The 25,632-nt window shown below is 42.0% G+C and overlaps 2 protein-coding genes across 3 annotated transcripts in view; both read right to left on the reverse strand.

Annotated features, from left to right (window-relative positions):
* The window catches only part of TARS2 (threonyl-tRNA synthetase 2, mitochondrial), a 44,774-nt gene that overhangs the window by 18,479 nt on the left and 663 nt on the right, over positions 1-25,632 (reverse strand). For both annotated transcript variants that reach the window (XM_033924061.1, XM_033924060.1), the window contains exons 2-13: positions 19,357-19,547; positions 18,176-18,299; positions 16,331-16,452; positions 15,947-16,064; positions 14,419-14,483; positions 11,167-11,245; positions 5,227-5,373; positions 2,932-3,030; positions 2,171-2,337; positions 1,889-2,051; positions 1,478-1,615; positions 405-482 (exon numbers count right to left, since the gene is read on the reverse strand). In XM_033924061.1, the coding sequence (XP_033779952.1) occupies positions 405-482; positions 1,478-1,615; positions 1,889-2,051; positions 2,171-2,337; positions 2,932-3,030; positions 5,227-5,373; positions 11,167-11,245; positions 14,419-14,483; positions 15,947-16,064; positions 16,331-16,452; positions 18,176-18,299; positions 19,357-19,547 (1,491 nt within the window). The remainder of the gene's footprint in view (positions 1-404; positions 483-1,477; positions 1,616-1,888; positions 2,052-2,170; positions 2,338-2,931; positions 3,031-5,226; positions 5,374-11,166; positions 11,246-14,418; positions 14,484-15,946; positions 16,065-16,330; positions 16,453-18,175; positions 18,300-19,356; positions 19,548-25,632) is intronic.
* Positions 19,417-25,632, reverse strand: part of RPRD2 (regulation of nuclear pre-mRNA domain containing 2) — a 95,932-nt gene continuing 89,716 nt past the window's right edge. The window contains exon 12 of the transcript XR_004537238.1: positions 19,417-19,547. The gene's annotated coding sequence lies outside the window, so the exon portion shown is untranslated. The remainder of the gene's footprint in view (positions 19,548-25,632) is intronic.

The raw sequence follows: 25,632 nt of genomic DNA on the forward strand, positions 1-25,632 counted from the left end.
GTACGCTTTGCTGTTAAACATTTTTGCTGTGTGAATTACTGTAAATAGGGATATCCTGAGGACTGGGTTGAAAATCCCTGAGCTAGAAAGTGCTTCCTTGGGGGCTTGGTTCTCCATCACATGACACTCACTTAACCAATCAAAATGTTCAGCGTTTCTCCTCAAGAGGCCTCAGATCCAGTCCTCAGAATGGCGACCTCCCTCTTCCCATAGGTCAGGAAAACTCCAATGAATAAGTAAGAGAACCACATACGGTCCACTTCAGTAGTTGTTCTAAAAAGTGGTCTATCAGACTATAATAAACTTGAAACTTATAGCATGGACGATGGCCCAGAAACCAGAGCCGTTAAGAGATTGAAAAGTTGCTGAGCTGAGAGCCCCTGAGATAATTTGAGCCCACATACCTTTGGTCCGTAAAAAGCCCCATCTCCTGGGTTCAGCTCCCAAGGTTGCCCAAAGTCAGTCAGGCTTTTCTGCAATTGCTGAAACACAGAACAGTTGCATCACCTCCCTGTTGCTTACTCTATGGTTGACAGCAAAGCTACCATTTAAAAGGATGAACCACTAAGAAAGGTCGTCTTTTGACTACAATATGAGCACCTTTCTGGAAAGTGCTATCTCACACAGAATATATCAGAATTCTTAGTGGTTGAGGTATGTCAACTGCCATTCTCTGAATGGGTCAGATTGGAGAGGGGGGGTTGGGAAGGGTTATGGGAGGGTGAGGGAAGATATTTGTGCTTCTAACTACTGTTACTGTAAGTTTCCAAGACTACCTCTCTGATTGCAATTTCCTTTCAAGAAAGATATTTAAGCATGAAAGGATGAATCATAATTTACCAGAACTCCTCTTCTAGCTGCCAATATTTTCCGATCCAGGTTGATGTGGCGTGCAGTTTCTCCACAATCAAAGCAGCTTGATAGGTTTTTTAAAAATCTTTAGTTTTGACTCAACAACGTAAATAACACTGCCTGCGCACACAATCACAGGACGAGTAAATATAGGGAGAAAAACTGTCAAAGCCATGGGTTTTTTAAAGCTGCCCTCCCCAAACACTCTTTTCTCTAACTTTGTGCTGATTGTCTCTAGGTTCACCTGTGTTTCTCTGGCTCTTGGCTGCTGAGCCTGGAAAGCTTCCCTGCTGATTAGCCCTGCCCCCAGCAGAGCTGATTGCAGGAGCTAATCCTGAGTTTTGCTACCCCCTTCCTGGTGCCTGATGGTACTTGTAGTTCTTTGCTCTTAGCATTTCCTACACTAGAGCTAGGCAAGTATAATCGGGTCAAATTAGGGCTACCTTTCTCTAACCTGTTTCCCTAACCTGCCTGCTTCTAGGAGCAGGTTTGGGTGCAGTTTTGGAGCACTGCAGGGTTTCTTCTAGCATGACATGTCAAAATTGAGTAAGTCTGCCCTGGAAGTGGCTGCATTATACTCAAACTCTCATGCTTTTGAGATACTCTGTGAGAAAAAGATGCCAACCTTTTCAGCCTTATCCCAACACTCAGGGACCCCAAGGAAATGATCTGGGCGGGTGGACAGACAGAAAGTGAATGTGAACCCAAACACCGAGTACACAGTCTGCAAAAAGTCCAGGCAGCCAGCAATCTCCCCATCCAACTGCAATTAGAAAAAAACAGTGAGCAAACCAAAGGAAACACATACACTTCCTCGACTGCCAACTCTTGTCCAGCTGCAAGGGATCTCTGCACTCCTGTTGGATGGCACATTATAGTGAGGGGTTGTAACATTTCACCACAAGCTGCTGATATGACTCCCCTGTGGTCACTGCCCCTCTCAGGCCCTTTGCGGCCTTAGCACACGTGTGCATAGTGGGAGATTGTTGTCTCCCAAAGGAACACCTGCACACCTAGGGCATGGGACATCTCTTACCTGCTCCATGGAACAGAAAATATGAGCATCATCTTGCTGGAAGCGACGCACCCGGGTGAGGCCTGTCAGTGAGCCCGAGGGTTCGTTCCTATGCAGCACCCCAAAGTCTGCCAGTCGGAGGGGGAGTTCTCGCCATGACCGTGGGCGATGGTCAAAAATCAAGCTGTAAGCAAAAATTGACAGGGGCTGTCACATCCACAGTTTCAATAAATCAAAGCCCTATGATGTTTCTCCTCTCTTACTACCCCCCTTCCCAGAGGATTTACAAGCCTCATGACTCACCAATGACCAGGGCAATTCATGGGTTTCAGAGCGAAGGTCTCATCCTCTAAGTGGAAGGAGAACATGTTCTTTTTAAAATGCTCCCAATGACCAGATGTCTCCCACAGCTTAACTTTATATATGTTTGGGGAGATCACCTCCATAAAGCCACGTTTCCTGTACTCACTCTAGAAAAGAGCCATAGAAGACAGCACAAAGAGAAAATCAGAAACAGCCCTAAGATCTCAAACAATGATGGATTGCAGGACACAGACAGACAGGTTTTAAGGCTGGCTTTCTTATAATTCCATATTTTTAAAGGTTGTGACCTGGGCAGGCCCTCCACAGACACGAGTCCATGTCTCCAGGGGTTGCACACTTTCTGTGGCCATGATAATGAGGTCATAGTTTAAACCATCACGTATCATTCTGTAGCTGTCAGCTGGATCTTACTGGGATGCTACCTGAGGACATTAGCAAATTGGGTATCACAACCTCCAGGTAATGGCATTTAAATACCCTAAACAAGAATATTAAGGGGGGACAACAATATTATTCTGTCCTAATCATTAGAGGATTCTGAGATATACCTTTATAATACAAACCTATGGCGGCAAAATGTCCACTTCTTGCCCGAGGTCTCAGATAGAGCCACACATTTCCTCTGGAAGTTCTAGCTCTTCTGCTGAAAATTTTCAGCAAGATACTGCTTGTCCCTCCAGAGAAGGGGCTGAATTTGATTTCTGAAACACTTTATGAGAACAGACTTGTGGAAATCATACCTTGATGAAGTCTATCAGCGAAGTGTAGATTCGAGCTCCTCTGGGGAGGAAAAAGCAGCTGCCGGGGCTCATATCATGGAAGAAAAATAACTCCTGAGCCTAAAAATAGATGACAGAAACAAAGTATCTCTAAGTGAAGGCATCAGAGGTATCATGCCCACCCTCTTTACATGCTGCAGAGTACTGGAAACCAGAGCCACACTTTTGCTTCTGAGAGTTGTGGATAAGTTAGAGCACCTCTTCAACTGTTGTTCCTACAAGGTGGTAAATCCATATGGACCTCAGGGAAATGAGGAGGAATGTGGGGTCTTGATCAGAATAATCCGCTATAATAAAACCCTTAGCGCGCATGCGCACTTCAAACTCCGTGCTTTGTGCCTCCGTATGCACAGGAGCCAGTGGCGGTTTCCACATCGCCCTCCCTCGACGACGCTGGCTCCTTCTACTGCGCCTGCGGACGTACGGAGTCACAAAGCACAGACGCACGGAGGCGGCGACTCCCCCCTCCCTCCCTCACTCCGTCTAACTGGACCAATGAGAGCACAAAAATAACAAGAAAGCAGGCATACCAACGCTCAGCATCCGGACTGTGGTTGGCGGTTGTTCAGGCTGGGGAGAGTGGAAACGACAAGCAGGATGCAAAAGAAGTCATTTAAGGGTAGGTGGGAGAAGGGGGCTGAAGTGTCTCAGTGCACAAGAAAGAAAGAAAGACACACAGAAAGATGGGGGCCAAGGAGACAGAAAGACAGACCGGGGGCCAGGGAGCGAGACAGAAAGAAAGAAGACAGACAGACAAAAAAACCAGGGGCCAGGAAGAGAGACAGAAAGAAAGAAAGATAGACAGGGGGCCAGGGAGAGAGAGAGACAGAAAGAAAGAAAGAAAAAAAGATAGACGGGGCAGAGAGAGAGAAAAAGAAAGAATGAAAAAAAGATAGACGGGGCAGAGAGAGAGAAAAAGAAAGAATGAAAAAAAGATAGACGGGGCAGGGAGAGAGACAGTGGGCAGGGAGAGAAACAGAAAGAAATAAAAAAAGATAGACGGGGCAGAGAGAGAGAAAAAGAAAGAAAGAAAAAAAGATAGACGGGGCAGGGAGACAGAAAGATAGACAGTGGAGGGAGAGAGACAGAAAAAAGAAAGATAGAAAGAAAGACAGCGAGAAGGAGAGAGATAGAAAGAAAGAAAGACAGCGGGAGGGAGACAGAAAGGAAGAGAAGGGGCAGAGAGAAAGAAAGAAAGACGGACAGACATATATTCTAGCACCGGTTAATATAATGGGCTTAAACACTAGTAAAGCTTAATAAAAGTCTTTTCATCATATTTAAGTAGGTCATGGAATTCATATACGAACTATCTGTAGTGCAGCTAAAATGGTTTATGTGCAGGTGCTGTCTCTGTCCCTCATGGACTCACAATCTAAGTTCCTGTACCTGTGGCAATGAGGGTTAAGGGACTTGCCTAGAGTCACAAGGAGCTGCAGAAGGAACTGAACCCAGTTCCACAGGGTTTCAGATTACTGTGCTTCTCCATTAGGCTACTTTGCCAATCGTGTTATGTTGGGACACATTTAAGGTCATGCATTCACACAGAGGAGCAGTCCCCTTGCCCTCATCTTCACTTTCTCTAGCAAGACTGAAAACCTGTTCAGAGAGGCCAAGCCTATGTGACCGCATTGAGAGAAGGGGAAGGGAAGTGGCATTCGCTTATGTAATCACCAAAAGGTCCAACAGGACAGAGAACCCACGGGTATAAAACAGTACAAAAGGAAGTGGGAACGGACAATGAACACTCCACTGAAGATCATAGCTTTTCAGTGATTTTGGTATTATTTTAAATTGAAAAATTTGTTCATCGCTTAGATATTTGAGTAATCTTAATCAAATACTTAATAAACTTGAAAGCAAAGTTCACCCCTCTTTCCTTTTATATCGATAATTATTTGTATGTATACATTGTACGTTTATTTGTATAAAATTGTTTTATTTTTGTCTTCCAATTTTAAATTGTCATACGCATTGAAGTATTTGACATTGCGTGTACAACAAATGGCATGTTAGTTGGACCGAGTGACCCCTGATGCAAGCGTTCCTCAGACACCGAAACACAGTGCTGTGTCGGGTCCACAGCTTCTGCTTGTGTCCTTTTATGAAATAAACAAGTTGGTTTTACATCAGTGATCTTCAGTGGAGCGTTCATTGTCCGTTCCCACTTCCTTTCGCTTATATAATGTCACATATATTCAGATTGGGTGTCAATTTGAGAAAAGCTGGAGTTCGAAAGAAGAGGCTTCTTCTCACCGTCCCTATGGTGCGATGATCTCGGCCGCTGGCCTCTTCTTGACTCTTTTCCCATTCCCTCAGCTGCCCAGCATCTGGAAAGGAGATGCCATAAACCCTTTGCAGCTGCTCCTGGCTAGGGTCTTCGTTCCAATAGGAAGAGGAATTCTGTCAGCAAAGGGGCACAAGCTGCAACTTACATGACAAAGTAAGGAACATGAAGGGAACCTAAGCATGAAGTTAAGACAATAACACAACACTAAGAAATTTGTTATACTTTAACTATTTGTCCAGCCTTCTTCTGTGTAAACCGCCTAGAAATTGTTTTGATTATGGCGGTATAGAAGAATAAAATTATGCTATGTTATGTAACACGTCCCTTCTTGGATCTTTCACCCCTTACTTAATTTCTAATCAACCTGTTTTCTTGACGTCAGTGTTAAAAATCTATATTTTTAAATTATTTTTAGTTATAGCCTAAGTGGTACTATCTGTCCCGGAGGGCTCACAATCTATCTAATGTACCTGGGGCAATGGGGGATGAAGTGAGTTGCCCAGGGTCACAAGGAGCAGGACAGGGCTCGAACCCACAACCTCAGGGTGCCGAGACTGTAGCTGTAACGACTGCGTCTCTTGTGCCTTGCACTCGGAAGAAACTCTTCTTCCTGCATCTATTAGAACGGTGTCTCGCAAACTTTGTCGAACTGTGGCCCACTAAACGTAGTGGCTATGGCTCGAGGCATCCAGAAGTGCATGGATGTTGACACGTGACATCATCGTGTTGTCATCCGTGCATGCGTGAAGGCCCTCCAGGCGGGCCCTGAGCCGCCAGTGGGGGTGCCGGTATGGAAGACGTACAAAGAGGAGAGGTGCTGGTGCCAGCTGATTGCCTACAGGATGTGCCTTTCGCCGCAAGAGGCACTCAGCACAGCTGAAATCTCAGGAGACACACACAGTTTGCGATACTCTGTATTAGAACAAGGGTTCACAACCAGGACAGTCAGGTTTCAGGATATCCATAATGTATATGCAGGAGAAATCTGCATGCACTAACTCCACTGTATGCAAATTCTCATGCATATTCACGATGGGGATCCTTAAAACCCGGCTGGCTTGGTGTGTCCCAAAGACTGGGTCGAAAACCTCTGTTCCGATAGACGGGAGTACAAAATTTACTTTACATGACCAAGGCTACAGAACGGAACCATCTGTCTTTGCTGTTAGGTGCCATCGACTCGTGATCGAGTCTTAGCGATCATCAAGTTTTCGTGGCAGAATACAGAAGTAGCATAAATTTGATATTGTTGCCACCGTCGTATCAAACGCGATCCTCCGGCTGCAACATTGCCCACGTGCTGCTGCCCAGATGGGTGGTACATCGTTCAGTCTGACCGCCTTGGGAGGCCCTGCTGGCACAGCTTCCAGGTTCTCAAATGTGTGCAATCTCCAGTAGAACGACAAGCCCATGTATCGTGACTGAAGTCTTTGTCTTTAAGGATGTCTAATACTCCTATATCTAACATTCCCTCCTACGATAACACTAACCTCAGAAATTGAATTACAAATTGAATCTTCTTCTAAAGTTTTGGGAATTCTCTTAGATTCTTCACTGACGTTTAAAGATCAAATAAATTCTCTGGTCAAGAAATGCTAGTCACAATTTTTTTGACCTGGGACTATAAATTGCAGATCCCTCCAGAAGTGAGCCAACTTGTACATTGTATGGCCCCTAGATGTCACTGTTTACCAAAAGCTCAGACTTCCACCTTATTTATTTTTTTAAAAAACCATCTCTTGGGTTATCTACAATTGTAAGCATATAACTGGACCTGCTAGGGGTTTCCTGCGCCTGTTCTGGGTAGGAGACCATCTTCCCACGCACTGAGGGCTCTTGTACAATATTGGAAGATTAGGTTTTCACTTTCAATAATCTTCTATTAGTCCCTGGAGGATTCAGTTTGTTAGGTGTTCAATCCCTTCCCACAATCCGGGAGTTGCAGAAATCCAAAACGCTTTTCTGAGAATGTGCTCCTCCTACCTTAGAGAGAGAGTTAGAGCCCCCTGCAGTTCAGTCCCAAAGCCAAGAAATATACTGGATCAAATCCAGGACAACATAAGGGGGCACGGTGAAACCTCCCCGATTACATAAACAATTTCTGTTCTGGTCTGCTCTGCAAAACATGAAAACAAGTAATAAACAGGCAAAAGGCAACACAGAAAAACATTGAGGAACAATGTAGAATTAACCCTGCTGTGTGCAACAAGCACCCACATGAAACAGCCTTCGGTAATATGCATACTCCCCACAGGATCCGTCTTCTGGCTGGAAGATCTTCAAGCCTATAAGGAGAATAACCGAGGCAGAAAGCAGGCGATTAAGAACATCTGAGCTTACATAGAGAGGGCGGGCCATACTGTATCCTCCAGGGATTAACAGAAAGATGATTATCGAAGGTGAAAACCTAATCATCCATTCTGTTACGTCTCTTCTGGATTCAGTAATCTAGGTGACAAGTAATATCAAAATCTTAGGGGTGGTCCTTGATGAAAAACTAACTTACCATAATCATATTAGTAATATTGTTAAATCTTCCTTTTACAGACTTCGCCAGATTCGTTCACTATCCAAATTTCTATGCCCAAAGTCTCTTAATATACTAATTCATTCCATGGTTATTTCAAAAATTGATTATTGTAATGCTTTACTTATGGGAATTCCCTCAGAACCAGTATCAATTAGAAATGTAGCCAACCCACTATCGTATGTAACCAAATAAACACAGGTTGGAATGTTTATACTCAAAAGAGAACTTTTCTGAAATACCTCAGCCCCACCACTCCACCGCTATAATAGTTTTTTAAGCGGGAGATTTATGTGGTGCCTCATCATTGGTAGATCGTTTTTAAAGCATCATGAGTGTATATATTTTTTTAAATTTTTTTACTTTTTCTATTCAAAAAATATTTTTTTAGTTAATTTTCGTATTAATTTCACAATAAATAGGTAAATAGATAAGCAGAAGTAAAAGTAGAATTTGTATACTTAGCTTCTACACACAGCTCAACCAGGGAGTATGACCCGACATGTTTCGCACCATCGGTGCTGTCTCAAGGGTCTCCCTGCGTAAACACAAAAATTACAGAACACAGCTCAGGGGAATGAAACGCTACAAGTATACTAACGTACACCCCCCCCACCAAAATCTCAATATGCATACTTTATATGAACTCACCTAGGTGAGTCCTGTGGGAGATGGTGGTTCATATAAAGTATGCATATTGAGATTTTGGTGGGGGGGGTGTACGTTAGTATACTTGTAGCGTTTCATTCCCCTGAGCTGTGTTCTGTAATTTTTGTGTTTACGCAGGGAGACCCTTGAGACAGCACCGATGGTGCGAAACATGTCGGGTCATACTCCCTGGTTGAGCTGTGTGTAGAAGCTAAGTATACAAATTCTACTTTTACTTCTGCTTATCTATTTACCTATTTATTGTGAAATTAATACGAAAATTAACTAAAAAAATATTTTTTGAATAGAAAAAGTAAAAAAATTTAAAAAAATATATACACTCATGATGCTTTAAAAACGATCTACCAATGATGAGGCACCACATAAATCTCCCGCTTAAAAAACTATTATAGCGGTGGAGTGGTGGGGCTGAGGTATTTCAGAAAAGTTCTCTTTTGAGTATAAACATTCCAACCTGTGTTTATTTGGTTACTTATGGGAATAGCACAAAAAGAAATTAGACGTTTGCAGATCATCCAAAATACCTCAATTAAACTCATAATGAAAGCAAGGAAATTCTCTTCTTAAGAAAGCACACTGGCTTCCAGTAGCGCATCAAATTCAATATAAACTAAATCTACTTACTTTCAAATATAAAACCCCAGCTTTCATCTACAAGTTATTGATCCCTTATACCCCAATCCGATCACTGAGCTCTATTGACCAACATCTATTAGTTACGCCCTCACGGCGGCACCCTATCTTCTCTGTTACAGCGCCTCAAACTTGGAACTCAGAGAAGAAAAGAACTTAGATAAATTTAAAAGTCAACTTAAGAGCTTTTTGTTCAACGATGCTTATGATATTTAGGAGTCCCGGTCTAATTTCGCTTTTTTTCAGAAGGCTCCTTCTTTTATTTCCCTCCTAGTGTTTTTTACCATAATCGTCCTTCTTTCTATCTTTATTATTGTATTTCATTACCCTGCCTTTCCCTTTGTTTTCCTTATCCGTTTATTTTGTTAGTCGTTCATTTAATATGTTTTGTTCAGTGTTCATCTGTTTTTTATAACCCCTGTATTATTTTAAATTGAAAAATGTGTTCATCGCTTAGATATTTGAGTAAGCTTAGTCAAATACTTCATAAACTTGAAAGCAAAGTTCACCCCTCTTTCCTTTTATATCGATAATTATTTGTATGTATACATTCTACGTTTATTTGTATAAAATTGTTTTATTTTTGTCTTTCAATTTTAAATTGTCATACGCATTGAAGTACTTGACATTGCGTGTACAACAAATTTTTAATAAACTTGAAACTTGTAGTGTCTAGGGAGGAACAGAAAAGTGTGTGGTGCAGTGGTTAAAGCTACAGCCTCAGCACCCTGAGGTTGTGGGTTCAAATCCCACGCTGCTCCTTGTGACCCTGGGCAACTCACTTAATCCCCCCATTGCCCCAGGTACGTTAGATAGATTGTGAACCCGCCGGGACAGACAGGAAAAATGTTTAAGTACCTGAATAAATTCATGTAAACCTTTCTGAGCTCCCTTGGGAGAACGGTATAGAAAACTGAATAAATAAATAAATAGAGGGCGCATGTGCGCTCTGACCCACTCCAAGGAGGCAGCCATGGACCCCAAGGTGGCAGGCCACGGGAGCTGGAAGGTCCAGATCTCTGATCTGCTACTGACATTTCTGTCTGCGTGGCTCGGGAAGAAACACGTGACCTTGCCGGGTGTCGAAGAGAAGGCCCAGATACTCCAAGGTCTGAGACAGCATCAACTGGCTCTTCTTGAAGTTGACAATCCAACCCAAGCATTGTAGACGAATACCACCATCTTCACCGCATGTTTACACTCCTGTCGAGATGGAGCCCGGATCAACCAGACCAGTCATTCAAGTAAGGATGGACCTGAACACCCTGCCTGCAGAGAAAAGCTGCTACAACTACCATCACCTTGGTGGAAGTGTGGGAAGCTGTAGTGAGCCCAAAGGGAAGAGCCGCAAACTGGAAATGCTGTTGCAGAACATGGAAACGCAGAAACCTGCAATGCTCCAGAAAAATTTGAATATGGAGGTGAGCCTCCACGAGATCCAAGAAACTCCCAAGGAGAGACAGCAGCAATGACTGTGCACACGGTTTCCATTTGGAAATAAGAAATCCACAGGAAACGATTGACCAACCTGAGATCCAGAATGGGTCTCAAGTCCTCTGAGACTTTCTTTGGTATGATGAAGTATAAGGAGTACCTGCTGAAGCTCAATTTGTGTTCTGGAACAGGTTCTATCACTCGGATATCCAAGAGAATCTGAAGGGTAGCACGGACCGGCTGACCTGCCAGCGAGTCTAGAAACAATTCCAACAGAGGACCACCACAAAGGGATCTCATGGCATTCAAGCCACCAAAAAAAGACGAACTTTAAGCAAAAGAAAAAGATACAGAGCAGAGCATAAGACTTCTGCACAGATTGCTTGCAGAAACTGAAACTGCAGGAGGCTCTAACTCTCTCTAAGGTAGGAGTACATGCTCAGAAAAGTGTTTGGATTTCCGCAACTCCAGCATTGTGGGAAGTGATTGAACACCTAGCTTACTGAATCCAGGAGGGACGTAACAGAATTTTCACTGAGCGAAAGGTGTTATGTTAGCATGCATAAAGGATTCTGAGGGGTTTTGTCAAGGCCAAATTAGAAGGACAGAGTCTACGAGCTAGGAGTTGGTTAAGTGAGCAGACCTTCAGAAGCTTCAGGACTCTGATTTTTCCAGTGTCTCTCATGTGGGGGCCGTGACAAAGGTCAATCAAAGTTCCACACCTGCAAAACAAAAAAAATCCAAATGAGTCTCCATCACCATGTGACAGAAGCAGCAGTTATAGCCCCAAATAGCAAGACAGACCTGGGGAGGTTACCTGTAAGTACCAGCTGCAACCCTACAACCAGCAGCATCTACTGATATGGGGAAGATGGTCTGGATGCTGGGTTCCATGTGGGAATATATATGTGCATTAGCATTGTCCAGAAAAACCTAAAGTTGGAAAAACTGGGCGAACTGAAGTTTTTCCCATGAATTTGTTTGTACTTGATCAGAAAATAACTAAGGGCTCCTTTTACTAACCTGCGGTAGGGCATTAACACACGGAATTGCACGCGCTAGACGCTAACGCCAGCTACTTGGTCCTCTCTTCATGGTTTTACCGTGCCGAGCTCTATCTTTATGGAGACAATGCGGTATACAAACTTAAGGTTTTACACTTCTCCCTCCAGATTTGCGGGGGGATAGGGGCAGAGCCGGACCGCGAATGGCGAAAAACCGCGAATATCCGGCTCTGACCCACCCCCGCCTCCCTCCCGGCCTTACCTGGTGGTCTAGCGGGCTTTCGGGGCAGGAGCGATCTTCCTACGCTCCTGCCCCGTGCAGATCGCCATGAGGAAATGGCTGCTGTGAGTTCCCGTAGTCTCTCCTATTTCCTAATGGCGATCTGCACGGGGCAGGAGCGTAGGAAGATCGCTCCTGCCCTGAAAGCCCGCTACACCACCAGGTAAGGCGGGATGCCGGGGGGAAGACTTAACGATGTTTCTTTTTTTCTTTTTTCCCCCTCCCCCAAAAAATCGCAAATATGTGAAATCGCGATTACCGAAACCGCGAATGGGGAGGGGGAAGTGTAGTTTAGTTAGTTCTAGCCGCGTAGCGTGCGCTAAAAACACTAGCGCACCTTAGTAAAAGAAGCCCTAAATTTTTTAATGCCTGGATGCTTTTGTTGAGACTGCCAGTTATGGAAACAACATATTTATATGCAATTAACTGTATATATAAAGCATTTGTGTCTTCCATGTTATGTCTTAATATCAGATATCAAAACCTGACCAAACACTTCTGCCTGTCAGAACTGTTGCATGATAAATACTCCAGAACTTCATATTTAAATTAACAACTCTTATGTCAACCTGCCAATATTTATGGCTGGTTTCCACTAATAAACTTCATCTTTTTTTTGAATAATTTAGATATTTTTTTGTCCCTGTATAAATGCCTTTTGGAAGTTAATTTGGCCCCAAATTAATTCATTGTTAGAGAATCATGTTGCCCTTTCATATGATACTATGTTATTAGGTACTTCAATGAGATTTAAAAGCCAAATTTCAGCGAATAATAATAAACTTTTATTAATATTAACAGGGGTTGCCATTCAGCAGATTACAGGGAATTGAAATGATTATACTAAATTAAGTTTTACTTTTTGGTGGAATTCAGTGTGTCATATTTATAAAATGGAAAGGGTATTTGCTCTACAACAAGGCAATTATAATAAGTTTAAAAAGATTTGGGGGCCATTGACGATTTATTCTGGTGATCAGACATCTTACACAACCAAAAATAGGAATCAGAGGTCCAACCGTCTGCAGTAAAAAATGATCCAAAACAAACAAAACAGAAAACTGCAGGCCTTGTACACGATGCAGGCAGACTTTAATTAATGTTTAACTTGTTACAAATAAAGTCTGCCTGCATCGTGTACAGGATCAGACATCTTAAACACCTAAATATTGGACAAGATAAGGGGGGGGTGGGATTATGAAGGATAATAATTGATTGTTATTTATTTGTATATGGGTGGGAGGGGTGGGCTTCTTATATAATTAATTATTTGGAATATTACAAATAAGAATGTCAAGTGATTAATTAAGATATTTATGAATGATTGTTGTACACTTGTAATTTTTGAAACTGAATAAAGATTAAAAAAAAAAAAAAAAAAAAGAATAATTTAGGGCTCCTTTTACTAAGCTGCGTTAGGGTATCAACGCCTGGAATAGCGCGTGCTAAATTGCCCCGTGCCCTAGACACTAACGCCAGCATTGAGCTGGCGTTAGTTCTAGCCGCCTAGCGTGGGTTTGGACGCTAAAAACGCTAACGCAGCTTAGTAAAAGGAGGCCTTAGGATTGAAAGCAGGGAGTTCTGTCTTCTACTGGATTTTGTCATTAATGGCAAGCTTCTTTGTGTAAAATAAAGCCTTTTAAAACCCGAATCCTTGTTCAGTGCAGTGCGAGGCCTTGTTGCGAGGAGTTGAACATCGCAGGCTTTGTCCTATCTCAGTAAGTCACTGAACGCTTGAGTGTTTGGAACGCCATTGGTAGGCGATTACACCAAAACGTATGTGTTTAGCTATTAGCAAAGTAGGTTAAATTTCTGTTATTTGCCACAAAGGTTAGATTTATTGCATATAAAGTCCTTTTATCATTATTTGATTCGAGGAGAATGTGTTTTTGTATTCTTTTGAGGTTGTAACATTGTTTAGTGGGATTCTAAGGAATCCGACCCCACTTGTTATAATAAGAATATTGGAGACTCTAGTGTTATTTCTGTAGTGATTTATTGCTCTTTTTAAAAAAAAAAAAAACAGACTTGATATAAAATGTCTTTTTATCAATGTATCATTGCTGAGTGTGAAAATATAAAAGTTATTGGTATAATGCCAAGAAATTTGCTCCATTAAGCAAAAATAGCAAAACAGTTTTATGTCATCAGTGGCTTTGAAGGACCACAGGATGGGCTTTCAAAATATTTATTTTCTGGTCAAGCACAATCAAATTCATGGGAAAAACTTCAATTTGGACAGTTTTTCCAACTTTAGGGTTTTCTGGATAACCCTGACGTGCATCTAACACGTGGAACGCACTCCCGGAGGTCGTGATAGGGCAGAAGACGCTACAGGGATTCAAAGAAGGTTTGGATAAATTCCTGAAGGATAAGGGGATTGAGGGGTACGGACAGAAGTAGTGATAGGTTATAGGATGAGGCAGGGACCACTTGACAGGTCATGGACCTGATGGGCCGCCGCAGGTGCTGACTGACCCAGTGGTGGCAACTTCTTATGTTCTTATCTATCCCAACTGGACAAGCTTCTAGCATCATTTAACATGCTATGATCTCTCTCCCAATTTAAACTTTGCTGGCTAGTAGGCGAGTCGCATCCCGTGCTGCTTACCTGTATACAGATGCCGACGGGGTCTTTACTGTCTCATGAATAATCCTCAGTTTGAACCTATTGTGCTAAAGAAAAATACAGGAAAGGTCAGGTCATTTATTTTTCTGTTAACTTGGGCCTAGCGGTTTCTCCCCCCAGTTCAAACAGAACTAACCTCGATCTTTCTGGCAGATGTGTCTAGGAGGCCTGACTACAGGTAATATCCCCCGTTTTTCAATCTCGCTTTCAGGATGCTCTGTCTTCCCTTTTACGGTGATATCTTTTAAAGATACCTTGTTCCAAACCATGATCTTTTGAGCAACTGTCAGCTTTCCCCCAGTTTCTAGTTTGAAAGCTGCTCTATGTCCTTCTGCAACACAACTCGCAACTTGGGGAATATTACCTATAGTCAGGACTCCTTGACATATTGCACCAGAATCCATGTTAGGCCATGGCACCTGAAAATTCATTCACATATACCTTTGTGAACCACCTGCAACTCAGCTCAACTACTGTACCAATAGTCTTACATTTGGGGCCATAAACCCTACGTACCCTAGATCTGATCAGCAAACTCTGCAGCCTAGGAAATGAACCCATGCAACACTTGCCACTAAGTCACAATTTGGGCCTTTGGAAATGTTCTTCTGGGGAGAACGTGGCAGTTTCCTAGAAATACGTCTGTAAAGTGAGCCAGTTATTATATCAATGATTACTCATACTTCCCTGAGGCAAGCAGGGCGGGGCAGGTTCCTGTAAATTTTCAGCACTAGTCTTGGTATTGGAAATGCTTTGTTACAGGTGAAATGCTTTCCTGGGGTGAAATGGAAATTCTCCAAGCCTCCTGACCTTGGAGCTCTGCCAGTCTACTGCAGCCTCCTGCTACACACACACACACCAAAAAGGGGCTTGGGAAAGGTAAGAGGGCGCAGACTAAAATAAGGTAGGGAGAACAAGAGGGCACTCTCTAAAGTTGAAAGGGGATAGATTCCGCACCAACGTAAAGAAGTTCTTCTTCACCCAGAGAGTGGTAGAAAACTGGAACGTTCTCCCGGAGTCTGTCATAGGGGAAAACACCCTTCAGGGATTCAAGACAAAGTAGATAAAAGACAGGTTGTTCAACCTCTCCAAGGTAGGGAGAACGAGAGGACACTCTCTAAAGTTGAAAGGGGATAGATTCCGTACAAACGTAAGGAAGTTCTTCTTCACCCAGAGAGTGGTAGAAAACTGGAACAATCTTCCAGAGTCTGTCATAGGGGAAAACACCCTCCAGGGATTCAAGACAAAGTTAGACAAGTTCCTGCTGAACAAGGACATACGCTGATAGGGCTAGTCTCGGTTAGGGCACTGGTCTTAGACCAGAGGGCTGCCGCGTGAGCAGACTGCTGGGCATGATTCTTATGTTCTTACAATGGAAAATATTATCTAACAGACCGTTCTCCACAAAAGTCTTTCACTAAAGCTTAAACATTACATATGGCTATTTTAGAGCATCAGAGGGTGGGTGTGGCCCTGCTGCCAATGCAGTCACATTAATAGGGAAACACACCTTGAATAACTCCAACAGGTCACTCCGTGTCACATCAATCCGCTCAAAGGGATGTTTTTCTTTGATGAAAGATTTGCACAGATCCTCTAACCACGGCAGATCCTTGTCCGACATCGTACTAACACACACAAAGGGAAAAACTCCATGAGTGATGAATTAATACCAGGTCTTAATGTTAACCATCAGAGGCAGTTTTTACCACAATGGATTTAGCTCACAGAAATTACTGTACTGAGTCCACTCTATATGCCTCATTCTTCTCCTACGTAAGATGTTAGTTCCAAAGAGAAGAGAACCCATTAAATCTCAGTCTGTACATCATCAGCTTGCCCTCCACATGTGGAAGCCCTGCCCAGCAGATCTCTGGAAGCCACCCACCCTTACCCATTTGCCAGGTACACGTCACAGAAGAAGCCACTCTTGGTGCTCAGCCCTTGGCACAGCAATCCTCCATACGCCTGGTCGAGGGCAGCTCCTAGGAAGTGAGCACTGGAATGCCAAAAAACCTGGTAAGAAAGCAATAGTATAGAAAAGTAGAAAATAATTTCACCTTGAGCAGTCTGCTGGTGGTCACCTTGCCCTTTCTATTTGAATGTTACTACACTAACTAAAAGGCCTTTCCTTCAATTTTTCACAATCAGTCTGTTGCTCAATGTTCCTTAGAAATCTGGGATGAAAATTAAAATACCAGCAAAAAAGAGTTCAGGATTCTCTTGGCCGCTACCAAAATTATTTTACTGTTTTTTGCTTCCTCTACGCCTCGTAAGAAGCCATCTCATGCACCGCTAGCCACTTTGGGGAAAAAATATTTTCAAATGTTACTGCCAGGTCTTCTCCCTAGGAGCCCACATACCCTTTGTTTTAGAAGGTAAAATGATGTCTTACCTGATCATTTTCTTTCCCTTAGTCATAGCAGACGAATTCAGATGCATGGGTTAAGTCCATCCACCAGCAGGTGGAGACAGAGAACACCAAAGCTGTATTTGCCATCACGTTTTGATGTTTCTATTACCTCGGATGGTATTCTTCAGTATTTACTACTACTACTATTTATTTCTATAACACTGCCAGATGCATGCAGCGCTGTATATTAAAAAGAAAATAAAGGCTAACTGGCCATTTCAGTTGGCCCAAAAATTACTGCGCAGACTGCCAGCCACTGAGCATCCCTGTTTAGGTATTATGCCTTATCTAAGACCAGTTTTGTATTTTTTCGCTTTCGCACTCCTCCCTAACTTTCCTGGAAAGATGAGTGTGCAGGATTCCTTATATAGTCTTAACTACAAGTTGAGTAATAAAACTACAGTGGTATGCAAAAGTCCTGTATCGCATGGTGAAATTCAAATATTCATCCACCTTTCTGCCCAGGGCCAAAATAACTCTCCAAAATTTTAAATGGGACCAAATTCGATATGGGGGGAAGCAGTGAAAAGACAGATTTTGAAAATAGGCTAAATTGGACTAGGAAAACCAGAGAAATTTTCACACACCCCTTCCCCCCAAAATAAGCCAAATACATTTTTATGGGAGAAATTCCAACTTCTACACTATTGAAACCCAGCCTTTAGGGAGTTGCTCTGTCAAACTGGTCATTCACAACCAGTTACAGGGACTGGAAATAATTCCATCATGTATGCCTCCATCATTTCCCCTTGGTACTGATGAAACCAGACACCTGCTCTCCATGCTCCAGCATGGTGTGAATTTTCTATTGCTCCTGGGATGTACAGTTTAACTTGTATACAGATCTAGCAATCACTTCCCTTTTTGTTTTTTACTGTCCTGCATATGGAAACAATGTGGTTAATTTGTTAAAATGTTTCTCATCAATTTGCTTATTCTTTGCAGAAATTCACATTTTCAGATTGAACGAGAGGGCACTCTCTAAAGTTGAAAGGGGATCAATTCCGTACAAACGTAAGGAAGTTCTTCTTGGAACGCTCTTCCGGAGTCTGTCGTAGGGGAAAACACCCTCCAGGGTTTCAAGACTAAGCTGGACAAGCTCCTGCTAAACTGGGATGTACACAGGTGAGGCTGGACTAATTTAGAGCACTGGTCTTTGACCTGGGGGCCGCCGCGTGAGCGGACTGCCGGGCAGGATGGACCACTGGTCTGACCCAGCAACGGCAATTCTTATGTTTAACTCTTTATTCACAACAAAACAGTATAAACTGACTATTTCCTTTCCCTTCGGTTCCACATCAAATATAAAAGCGCCTTACTACTCACAGCTTGCCCGTCCTCGGAATCCAATTTCAGCAATTCCAATGTTGAATCTCCTTCTAGCGGGCGATCCAGATCAAAGAGAACGCCATTCACCCGGGCAGTGACTGCACTCTCTGCCAGGCCTTTACTGCACAAAAGAAAATCCCAGAAACAAATTTCAAGACTCTTGCATAGGCAAGACAAGGCTGAATATGCAGGCATTATAGATAAGCACAATCACCAACTCAAAAGGGCTCACCAAAACACAAACCCAAAACTCATCAGTTTCTTGAGGATCACGGAAAGTCTGTAACTGGTTCTTGAGGGAAGAGAGACTAAGACAAAACGGAGAGAGGGAGACAAATCTGGCCCGCAGTGTAATTATATTTGGCCCGTGAGAAAATGCCAAATGTCTACTAGAGCCGGTCCACCGGTAGACAGTTTTTTGACCCAATCGGCTCCCCATTAGGCAAATCATCATGTTTGATGTTTTTACAAGTACCCGTGGCGTTCTCTGGCTCTCTTCACAGTCTCACATTGTGTCACAGTAGCACTGGACTCTTCTGCAATTGCTTTTTTGGTAAGTATTGATTTTTACATTCTTTTCTTCTTTAGAATCCCTTGTTGTATATAGTCTTTTGATCACGTTCTAATTTTGGCGTTTTGTTTTCTGGTACTCATTCTTTTCTGTATTCCTATTTGTTTTCTCTGCTTCATATAATGGTTTTTATTATGATTATATTTTTACGCTTTTTCAAATATATGTTGTTAATTCACAGGGTATTTTATTTCATCCCTTTTTGGTTTTAATCCCTTTGTAGATTTTCCATTTTAAGTTTGGCTCAGCTATTTTATATCAATCATGGGCTAGTTGTATCTTGAATCATTGTTTTTTAAACATATTGTCTACAGATTCCTTTTGGAGTTGTAACATTTTTTTCAATAAATATCAAGGACAGCCTACGACTTTGTCCAAGTTTTTAATTTTGGCTCACTATATCTAGGTTGGTCCACATCTCACCCAAATCACTCCCTTCAGCTTTCGGCGCACAGCAGCATTCAAAGGCCTAAAAAGTCATTTTGATTATCGGCACTTGGAAAACCTGTCTTTTTGATCGTCCAAGTGCCGACTTGGATGGGTTTTTAGACATATTTAACTTTCGATTATGAGCCCCTTAGAATCTGCGTTTGCACACGCATCTTACCTGATCTGCAACGCAACCTGATAAGGTGTGGTCTTCAAAGACTCTCCCTGGACTTCTTTTCCATCTGGCAAAGTGATTCTGATTACTCGGCTTTCTTTTAGGACTCTTTCTGCAAACCTTGCATTATGCACGTTCTTCAGTTTTTCAAAAGAAGAGAGTATACTGGCTGTGTGTTCAGGAACTGCTCTGGCCTGCAAAATTAACCAAAATTTTATTTCCGTGGAAAGTTGGAACAGTTTCCCATGTTTAAAAATAAGAAAGACTGAAAATGTTATGTGATCGTCACCCTGGAGACATGACAGAGTGGGAATATGAGTAAGGTACAATGGTTAAATAGGGAATAGTTTTGAACATAAACCGTGGGAAGCTCTTTTCTTGTTTCATGCAAGTAATCAAACTGTGGACCTCTTACCAAAGGACATGGAGAAACTCATGGAGAAAAAGTCCATAAAAATGTGACTGTCTCTGGAAAAACATGACTAGACACAAAACAAGCGATTTGGGAGAGACAGCGCTCCATCCTAGAAATAAGCTAAGAAACAGATCTATGTTTTGAGAACTGCCAGATACTTAAGACCCAGTCTGACCACTAGTGGAGATATGTTCTTATGTCCATTGAACCAGCATACTAACTGGGTCAGACCAATGGTTGATCTAGCCCAGACATAGGCAACTCCGGTCCTCAAGGGCTAGAATCCAGTCAGGTTTTCAGGATTTCCCCAATGAATATGTATTAAAAGCAGTACATGCAAATAGATCTCATGTATATTCATTGGGGAAATCCTGAAAACCCAACGGCCCTCGAGGACCGAAGTTGCCCATGTCTGATCTAGCCAAATGATAAGCAACATTAGCACTATTGAGGCATTCTAATTAGGACTGTGGAGTTGGAAGCAATTTTTGGGTTACTGAAGTTGGTGAAAATGTGCCGACTCCAATTTTGACTTCTAAGAGTTAAATTGTATGTGATGCAAATATTATAATTCTTAAATTTCTTACCTTATATACTAGAATATAAGTCGAGCGCCCAATCTCTCACTCCCTCCCCTGCCAGGCTTTGCATCCTGTCACCCTCTCCCTCCCAGTGGGCCGGGATATGAGGGAAGTGGGAAACCCCCGTCTCCCATATGGAGGAAGTTGCTGCTTAAAGTGACTGATCATGATTCAAGGTTAATTAAATTGGAGAAAGGATTAGAAGGTGCCACCCAAGGACATTTTGATGATACATCTACAACTTGAAAATTTGAAAAACTCTAATAGAGTATTAAATTTAAGGTTACTTAATCTTCCTGTGACACATGACCTTACACCAGGGGTATCAAAGTCCCTCCTCGAGGGCCGCAATCCAGTCGGGTTTTCAGGATTTCCCCAATGAATATGCATGAGATCTATTTGCATGCACAGCTATTTCATTGTATGCTAATAGATCTCATGCATATTCATTGGGGAAATCCTGAAAACCCGACTGGATTGCGGCTCTCCAGGAGGGACTTTGACATCCCTGCCTTACACCTATGAAGTTATTTAAAATGTACATTAAAGATGTGTTACAAGCTGTGATTCAACCTGAGGATGTGAAATCTTTCTAAAGCTGCTAGACAATCTGGAAAGGGAGTTGGATAATTTGAGCTCCCCAGACGGCTTGGAGTTAACTCAATTCTTACCCCTCCCTTTACCAAGCCGTGCTAGCGTTTTTAATGCAGGCTGCTGAGGAATTCCTAAAAGCGCCTGAGCTGTTACCACCTCTAAAAACGCTAGCGCAGCCTTGTACAGGAGGGGGTTAGAGACATCGCAGGGAGTTATGTCAAAAAAAGCCACTTTATTAGTAACAATGTGTTCGTTGGAGAAAAGTATTATTCAGATGAAAAAGTATTTTCAGGAGAAAAGTACTGTTAATGTTTCCTCATGTCGGTCGGGCAACTCAACCGCGCCGTAAGGCATTCCTTCAGCTTAAACGTCAAGAACTGCTTAGTTCTGCCAGTCAGTTGCTGTGGTATATGGAATTATGAATAACTAAATACAGTAAATAAATAAACTAGGAGGTACTTTTTATTTTCTTAAAATTCCCTTGTAAATGTCTTTTTTTAAATTTTATTTTATTTAGGCATTTTAAAACAAAAACACAAGAATCCTCTTGTTACAGAAATTCAGAGAAGTATAAAATGAAAGATGAAAAAAATTACATGTTGTACTGAGAAAATTAATAGGTAATAGAGTGAAAAATACACCCCTTCTCAATAAGAAAATTTTCCAATATGTAATACACTTCCCCCTCCCCATTCGCGGTTTTGGCAATTGCGATTTTTTGGGGGAGGGGGGAAAAAGAAAAAAACCCATAGTTTAGCTTTCCCCTCCGGCGTCCCGGCCTTACCTGGTGGTCTAGCGGACTTTCGGGGCAGGAGCGATCTTCCTACGCTCCTGCCCCGTGTAGATCGCCAACAGGAAATGGCTGTGGGGAGTTCCCGCCGTAGTCTCGAGAGACTACAGGAACTCACGGCAGCCATTTCCTATTGGCGATCTGCACGGGGCAGGAGCGTAGGAAGATCGCTCCTGCCCCGAAAGCCCGCTAGACCACCAGGTAAGGCCGGGATGCTGGGAGGCGGGGTTGGGTCAGAGCCAGACCAGAAGATATTCGCGGTATTTCACCATTCGCGGTCCGGCTCTGCCCCTATCCCTTGCGAATCCGGAGGGAGAAGTGTATACAAATTTTTTTAAAGAATATCTTTCAATTCTTCCTTAGACCACTATTAATTACTCATGGGAAACGAGAAAATTAAAGATATAAGGAGATCTCAAACAATATTATATAAACACTAAGAGCTCCTTTTACAAAGCTGCGCTAGAACCTTAACGCGCGGAATGGCGCACGCTAGCCGCTACCGCCTCCTTTTGAGCAGGCGGTAGATTTTCGGCTAGTACGTGTGTTAAAAACGCTAGCGCACCTTTGTAAAAGGAGCCCTAAAAGTAAAAGCCATAACGTGAATTCCTTGTAAATGTCTGATCACATTCATTTCTTTTTTTCTTGATCTCGTCCAACTTGTTTGGTTTTCTATTATGTAAAACTCCTAAAGAGATTTAGTTTTTCAAGCTGGGTTTCAAGATAATGGCAGGTCTGTTGTTTTTCTTCTTTTGGAATGTATTTCTAAAGCTTTTTCTTTGTTTTGGAAGCGTAGATTTCAGCTGTGTAGCTCCCCGTAATGTGGACTTGGATTTGGTAATATTACCTTATGAGGATTGTCTCCTTTTTCTTCCTCGATGCCTGTATTTTGCTGTAATGATTCTAATAAATCATCTTTGACTTATTTTCCAGCCCTTTCTTAGTAATTCCTAGTATCCTGTTTGCTTTTTGGGCTGCTGCCGTACACTGGGCAGCAGATTCCAGCATACTGTATTGTCTACGAGGACACACTGATCTTTCCCTTGAGTGCTGACTTCCAAAGTGAACCCTAGCATCAGGTAAATACGATTCAGATTAATTTTCCACAATGTGCATCACTTTGTATTTGTCCACAATTTCATCTGCCATTTGGATGCCCAATCTTCCAATTTCCTAAGATCTTGTAATTTTTCAGTCTGAATGTATTTTAAAAACTTTTAATAGTTTTATGTCCTCTACAAATTTAATCACCCACTTATTCCACTTCCCCAATCATTTATAAATATGTTAAATAGCTCTGGTCCTAGTATAAATCACTGGCATTTCACTATTCATCCTCCTCCAATGAGAAAAAAATGCAATTTCACCTTACCCTCTACTTTCTACCAGTTCCTAATCCACAACAAAACTTTGCCACCTATAAGAATATAAGAATTACCATACAGGGACAGACCGGAGGTCCATCAAGCCCAGTATCCTGTTTCTAACAGTGGCCAACCCAGGTCCCAAGTACCTAGGTAGATCCCATGTAGTAAAACAGATTTTATGCTGCTTATCTTAGGAATAAGCAGTGAATTTCCCCAAGCCATCTCAATAATGGCCTACGAACTTCTCTTTTAGGAAATTATCCAAACCTTTTTTTAAACCCTGCTAAGCTAATTGATTTCACCACATTCTCCGGCAACGAATCCCAGAGTTTAATTATGCATTGTATGAAGAAATATTTTCTCCAGTTTGTTTTAAATCTGCTACTTAGAAGCTTCATCAGATGTCCCCTAGTCCTAGTATTTTTGGAGTGAACAAGCGATTCACATCAACTCGTTCCACTCCACTCACTATTTTATAGACCTCTATCATACCACCCCCTGACCTGTCTCGTCTTCAAGCTGAAGAGCTCTTGCAGCTTTAGCCTTTCCTCATAGGGAAGTCATCCCATCCCTTTTATCGCCCTCCTCTGTACCTTTTCTAATTCAGCTATATCTTTTTTGAGATATTTTGACCAGAACTGCACACAGTATTCGAAGTGTGGCCGTATCGTAGAGCAATACAAGGGCATTATGACATTTTCACCATTGTTTCCCATTCAATTCCTAACATTCTAATTGCTTTCTTAGCAGCCGAAGTACATTGATCAAGTTCTATATTTCAATAATTCACAAAGGTGACATCTGGGTTTTACTTCCATTACTTGCTGTGGCAAGAACAAGAATTTTTGAGTGGTTCACCAACAATTGCAGCAGCGGTACAGTATTTCAGTGACCAGACATTAGAGTATTTTTGGAAGGGTTAGAGAAACTTAAGACACAATGTGCCAAGCATGTTGAACTTAGGGATGAAAATGTGGAATAATAAGTAAGTTTCTTGGTTGGGTGAGAACTTTTCAGCACCCCTGGTATTGCATATTTTGTTTAATCTATCAAGTTTATAGTAATAGTTGACCTAAGTGCCATCAGAAAATACCAAACTACAAAATAACTTGATAACCATTACATCCCATACAAGGTTAGAAGAAATCAAAGGCATCTCCTTAGAATTACAGTACGGAGAGGCATATTTTTGGCAATGTCCTTTACCAACCGACACAACTTGGCCAAATGCTCTCACTCAAAATATATATCAGGGCAAAGAAAAAAATACCAAGAAGGTATACAAATGGGGTGTTAAAATACTCAGTATGTATAGCAACAAACACTACCCACAAAATGTGATAGAAATCTATAAGTAACAGCTTTACATATGATAGCTCAGAGACATGGAGGGGGGAACACGGAGGGGAAAACCCTCCAACCACCTCACCACCCAATCATTGCTTAATCCTTCATACTTTTAAGCCGATATTTCAGATATCTACAAAAATTATTAAAGGTGAATCTCTCAAACTTATCCAATATGTGCGAAAAGATAACTTAGCTAAAACTTGGTTTCTTGGGTTTAGCTAAGTTATCTTTTTGCACATTTTTGAGAGATTTTTTGTAGATACACTTCTCCCTCTGTATTCGCAGTTTCAGCAATCGCCGTTTTGATTATTCACGGATTTTAGCTTGCTGGCTCCTCTCCCCCCCCCCCCCCCAAATTACATCAGCTTGCATAGAGAAATCGCTTATTCCAAGCGTTTACAGAGAAAATTGCAGATTCCCAGCACTCTCTTCGCCCTGTTTTGCCTTTCCTTCAAGAACAGGCCAGATCTCCTGCCATGTTATTCACGGTGGTTTTTAATAAAAAGACAGCGAATAACATATGAAAAAGTTATTTGCGGTTCTGTTAATCCCTTATCACAGTGAACAGGGAGGGAGAAGAGTATCTTAAAAATCGGCTTAAAAGTATGAAGGATTAAGCAGGTGGTTGGAGGGTTCCACTCCCCCCCCCCAATGTCTCTGACCTGTCTTATCCCATTTAGTAAAGCTGTCTCTTATAGATTCCTATCCCATTTAGTAAAGCTGTCTCTTATAGATTCCTATCCCATTTAGTAAAGCTGTCTCTTATAGATTCCTATCCCATTTAGTAAAGCTGTCTCTTAGATTCCTATCCCATTTAGTAAAGCTGTCTCTTATAGATTCCTATCCCATTTAGTAAAGCTGTCTCTTATAGATTCCTATCCCATTTAGTAAAGCTGTCTCTTATAGATTCCTATCCCATTTAGTAAAGCTGTCTCTTAGATTCCTATCCCATTTAGTAAAGCTGTCTCTTATAGATTCCTATCCCATTTAGTAAAGCTGTCTCTTATAGATTCCTATCCCATTTAGTAAAGCTGTCTTATAGATTCCTATCCCATTTAGTAAAGCTGTCTCTTATAGATTCCTATCCCATTTAGTAAAGCTGTCTCTTAGATTCCTATCCCATTTAGTAAAGCTGTCTCTTATAGATTCCTATCCCATTTAGTAAAGCTGTCTCTTATAGAT

The sequence above is a fragment of the Geotrypetes seraphini genome, chromosome 16 (genome assembly GCF_902459505.1).
Source record: "Geotrypetes seraphini chromosome 16, aGeoSer1.1, whole genome shotgun sequence".
Classification (NCBI taxonomy): Eukaryota; Metazoa; Chordata; class Amphibia; order Gymnophiona; family Dermophiidae; genus Geotrypetes; species Geotrypetes seraphini.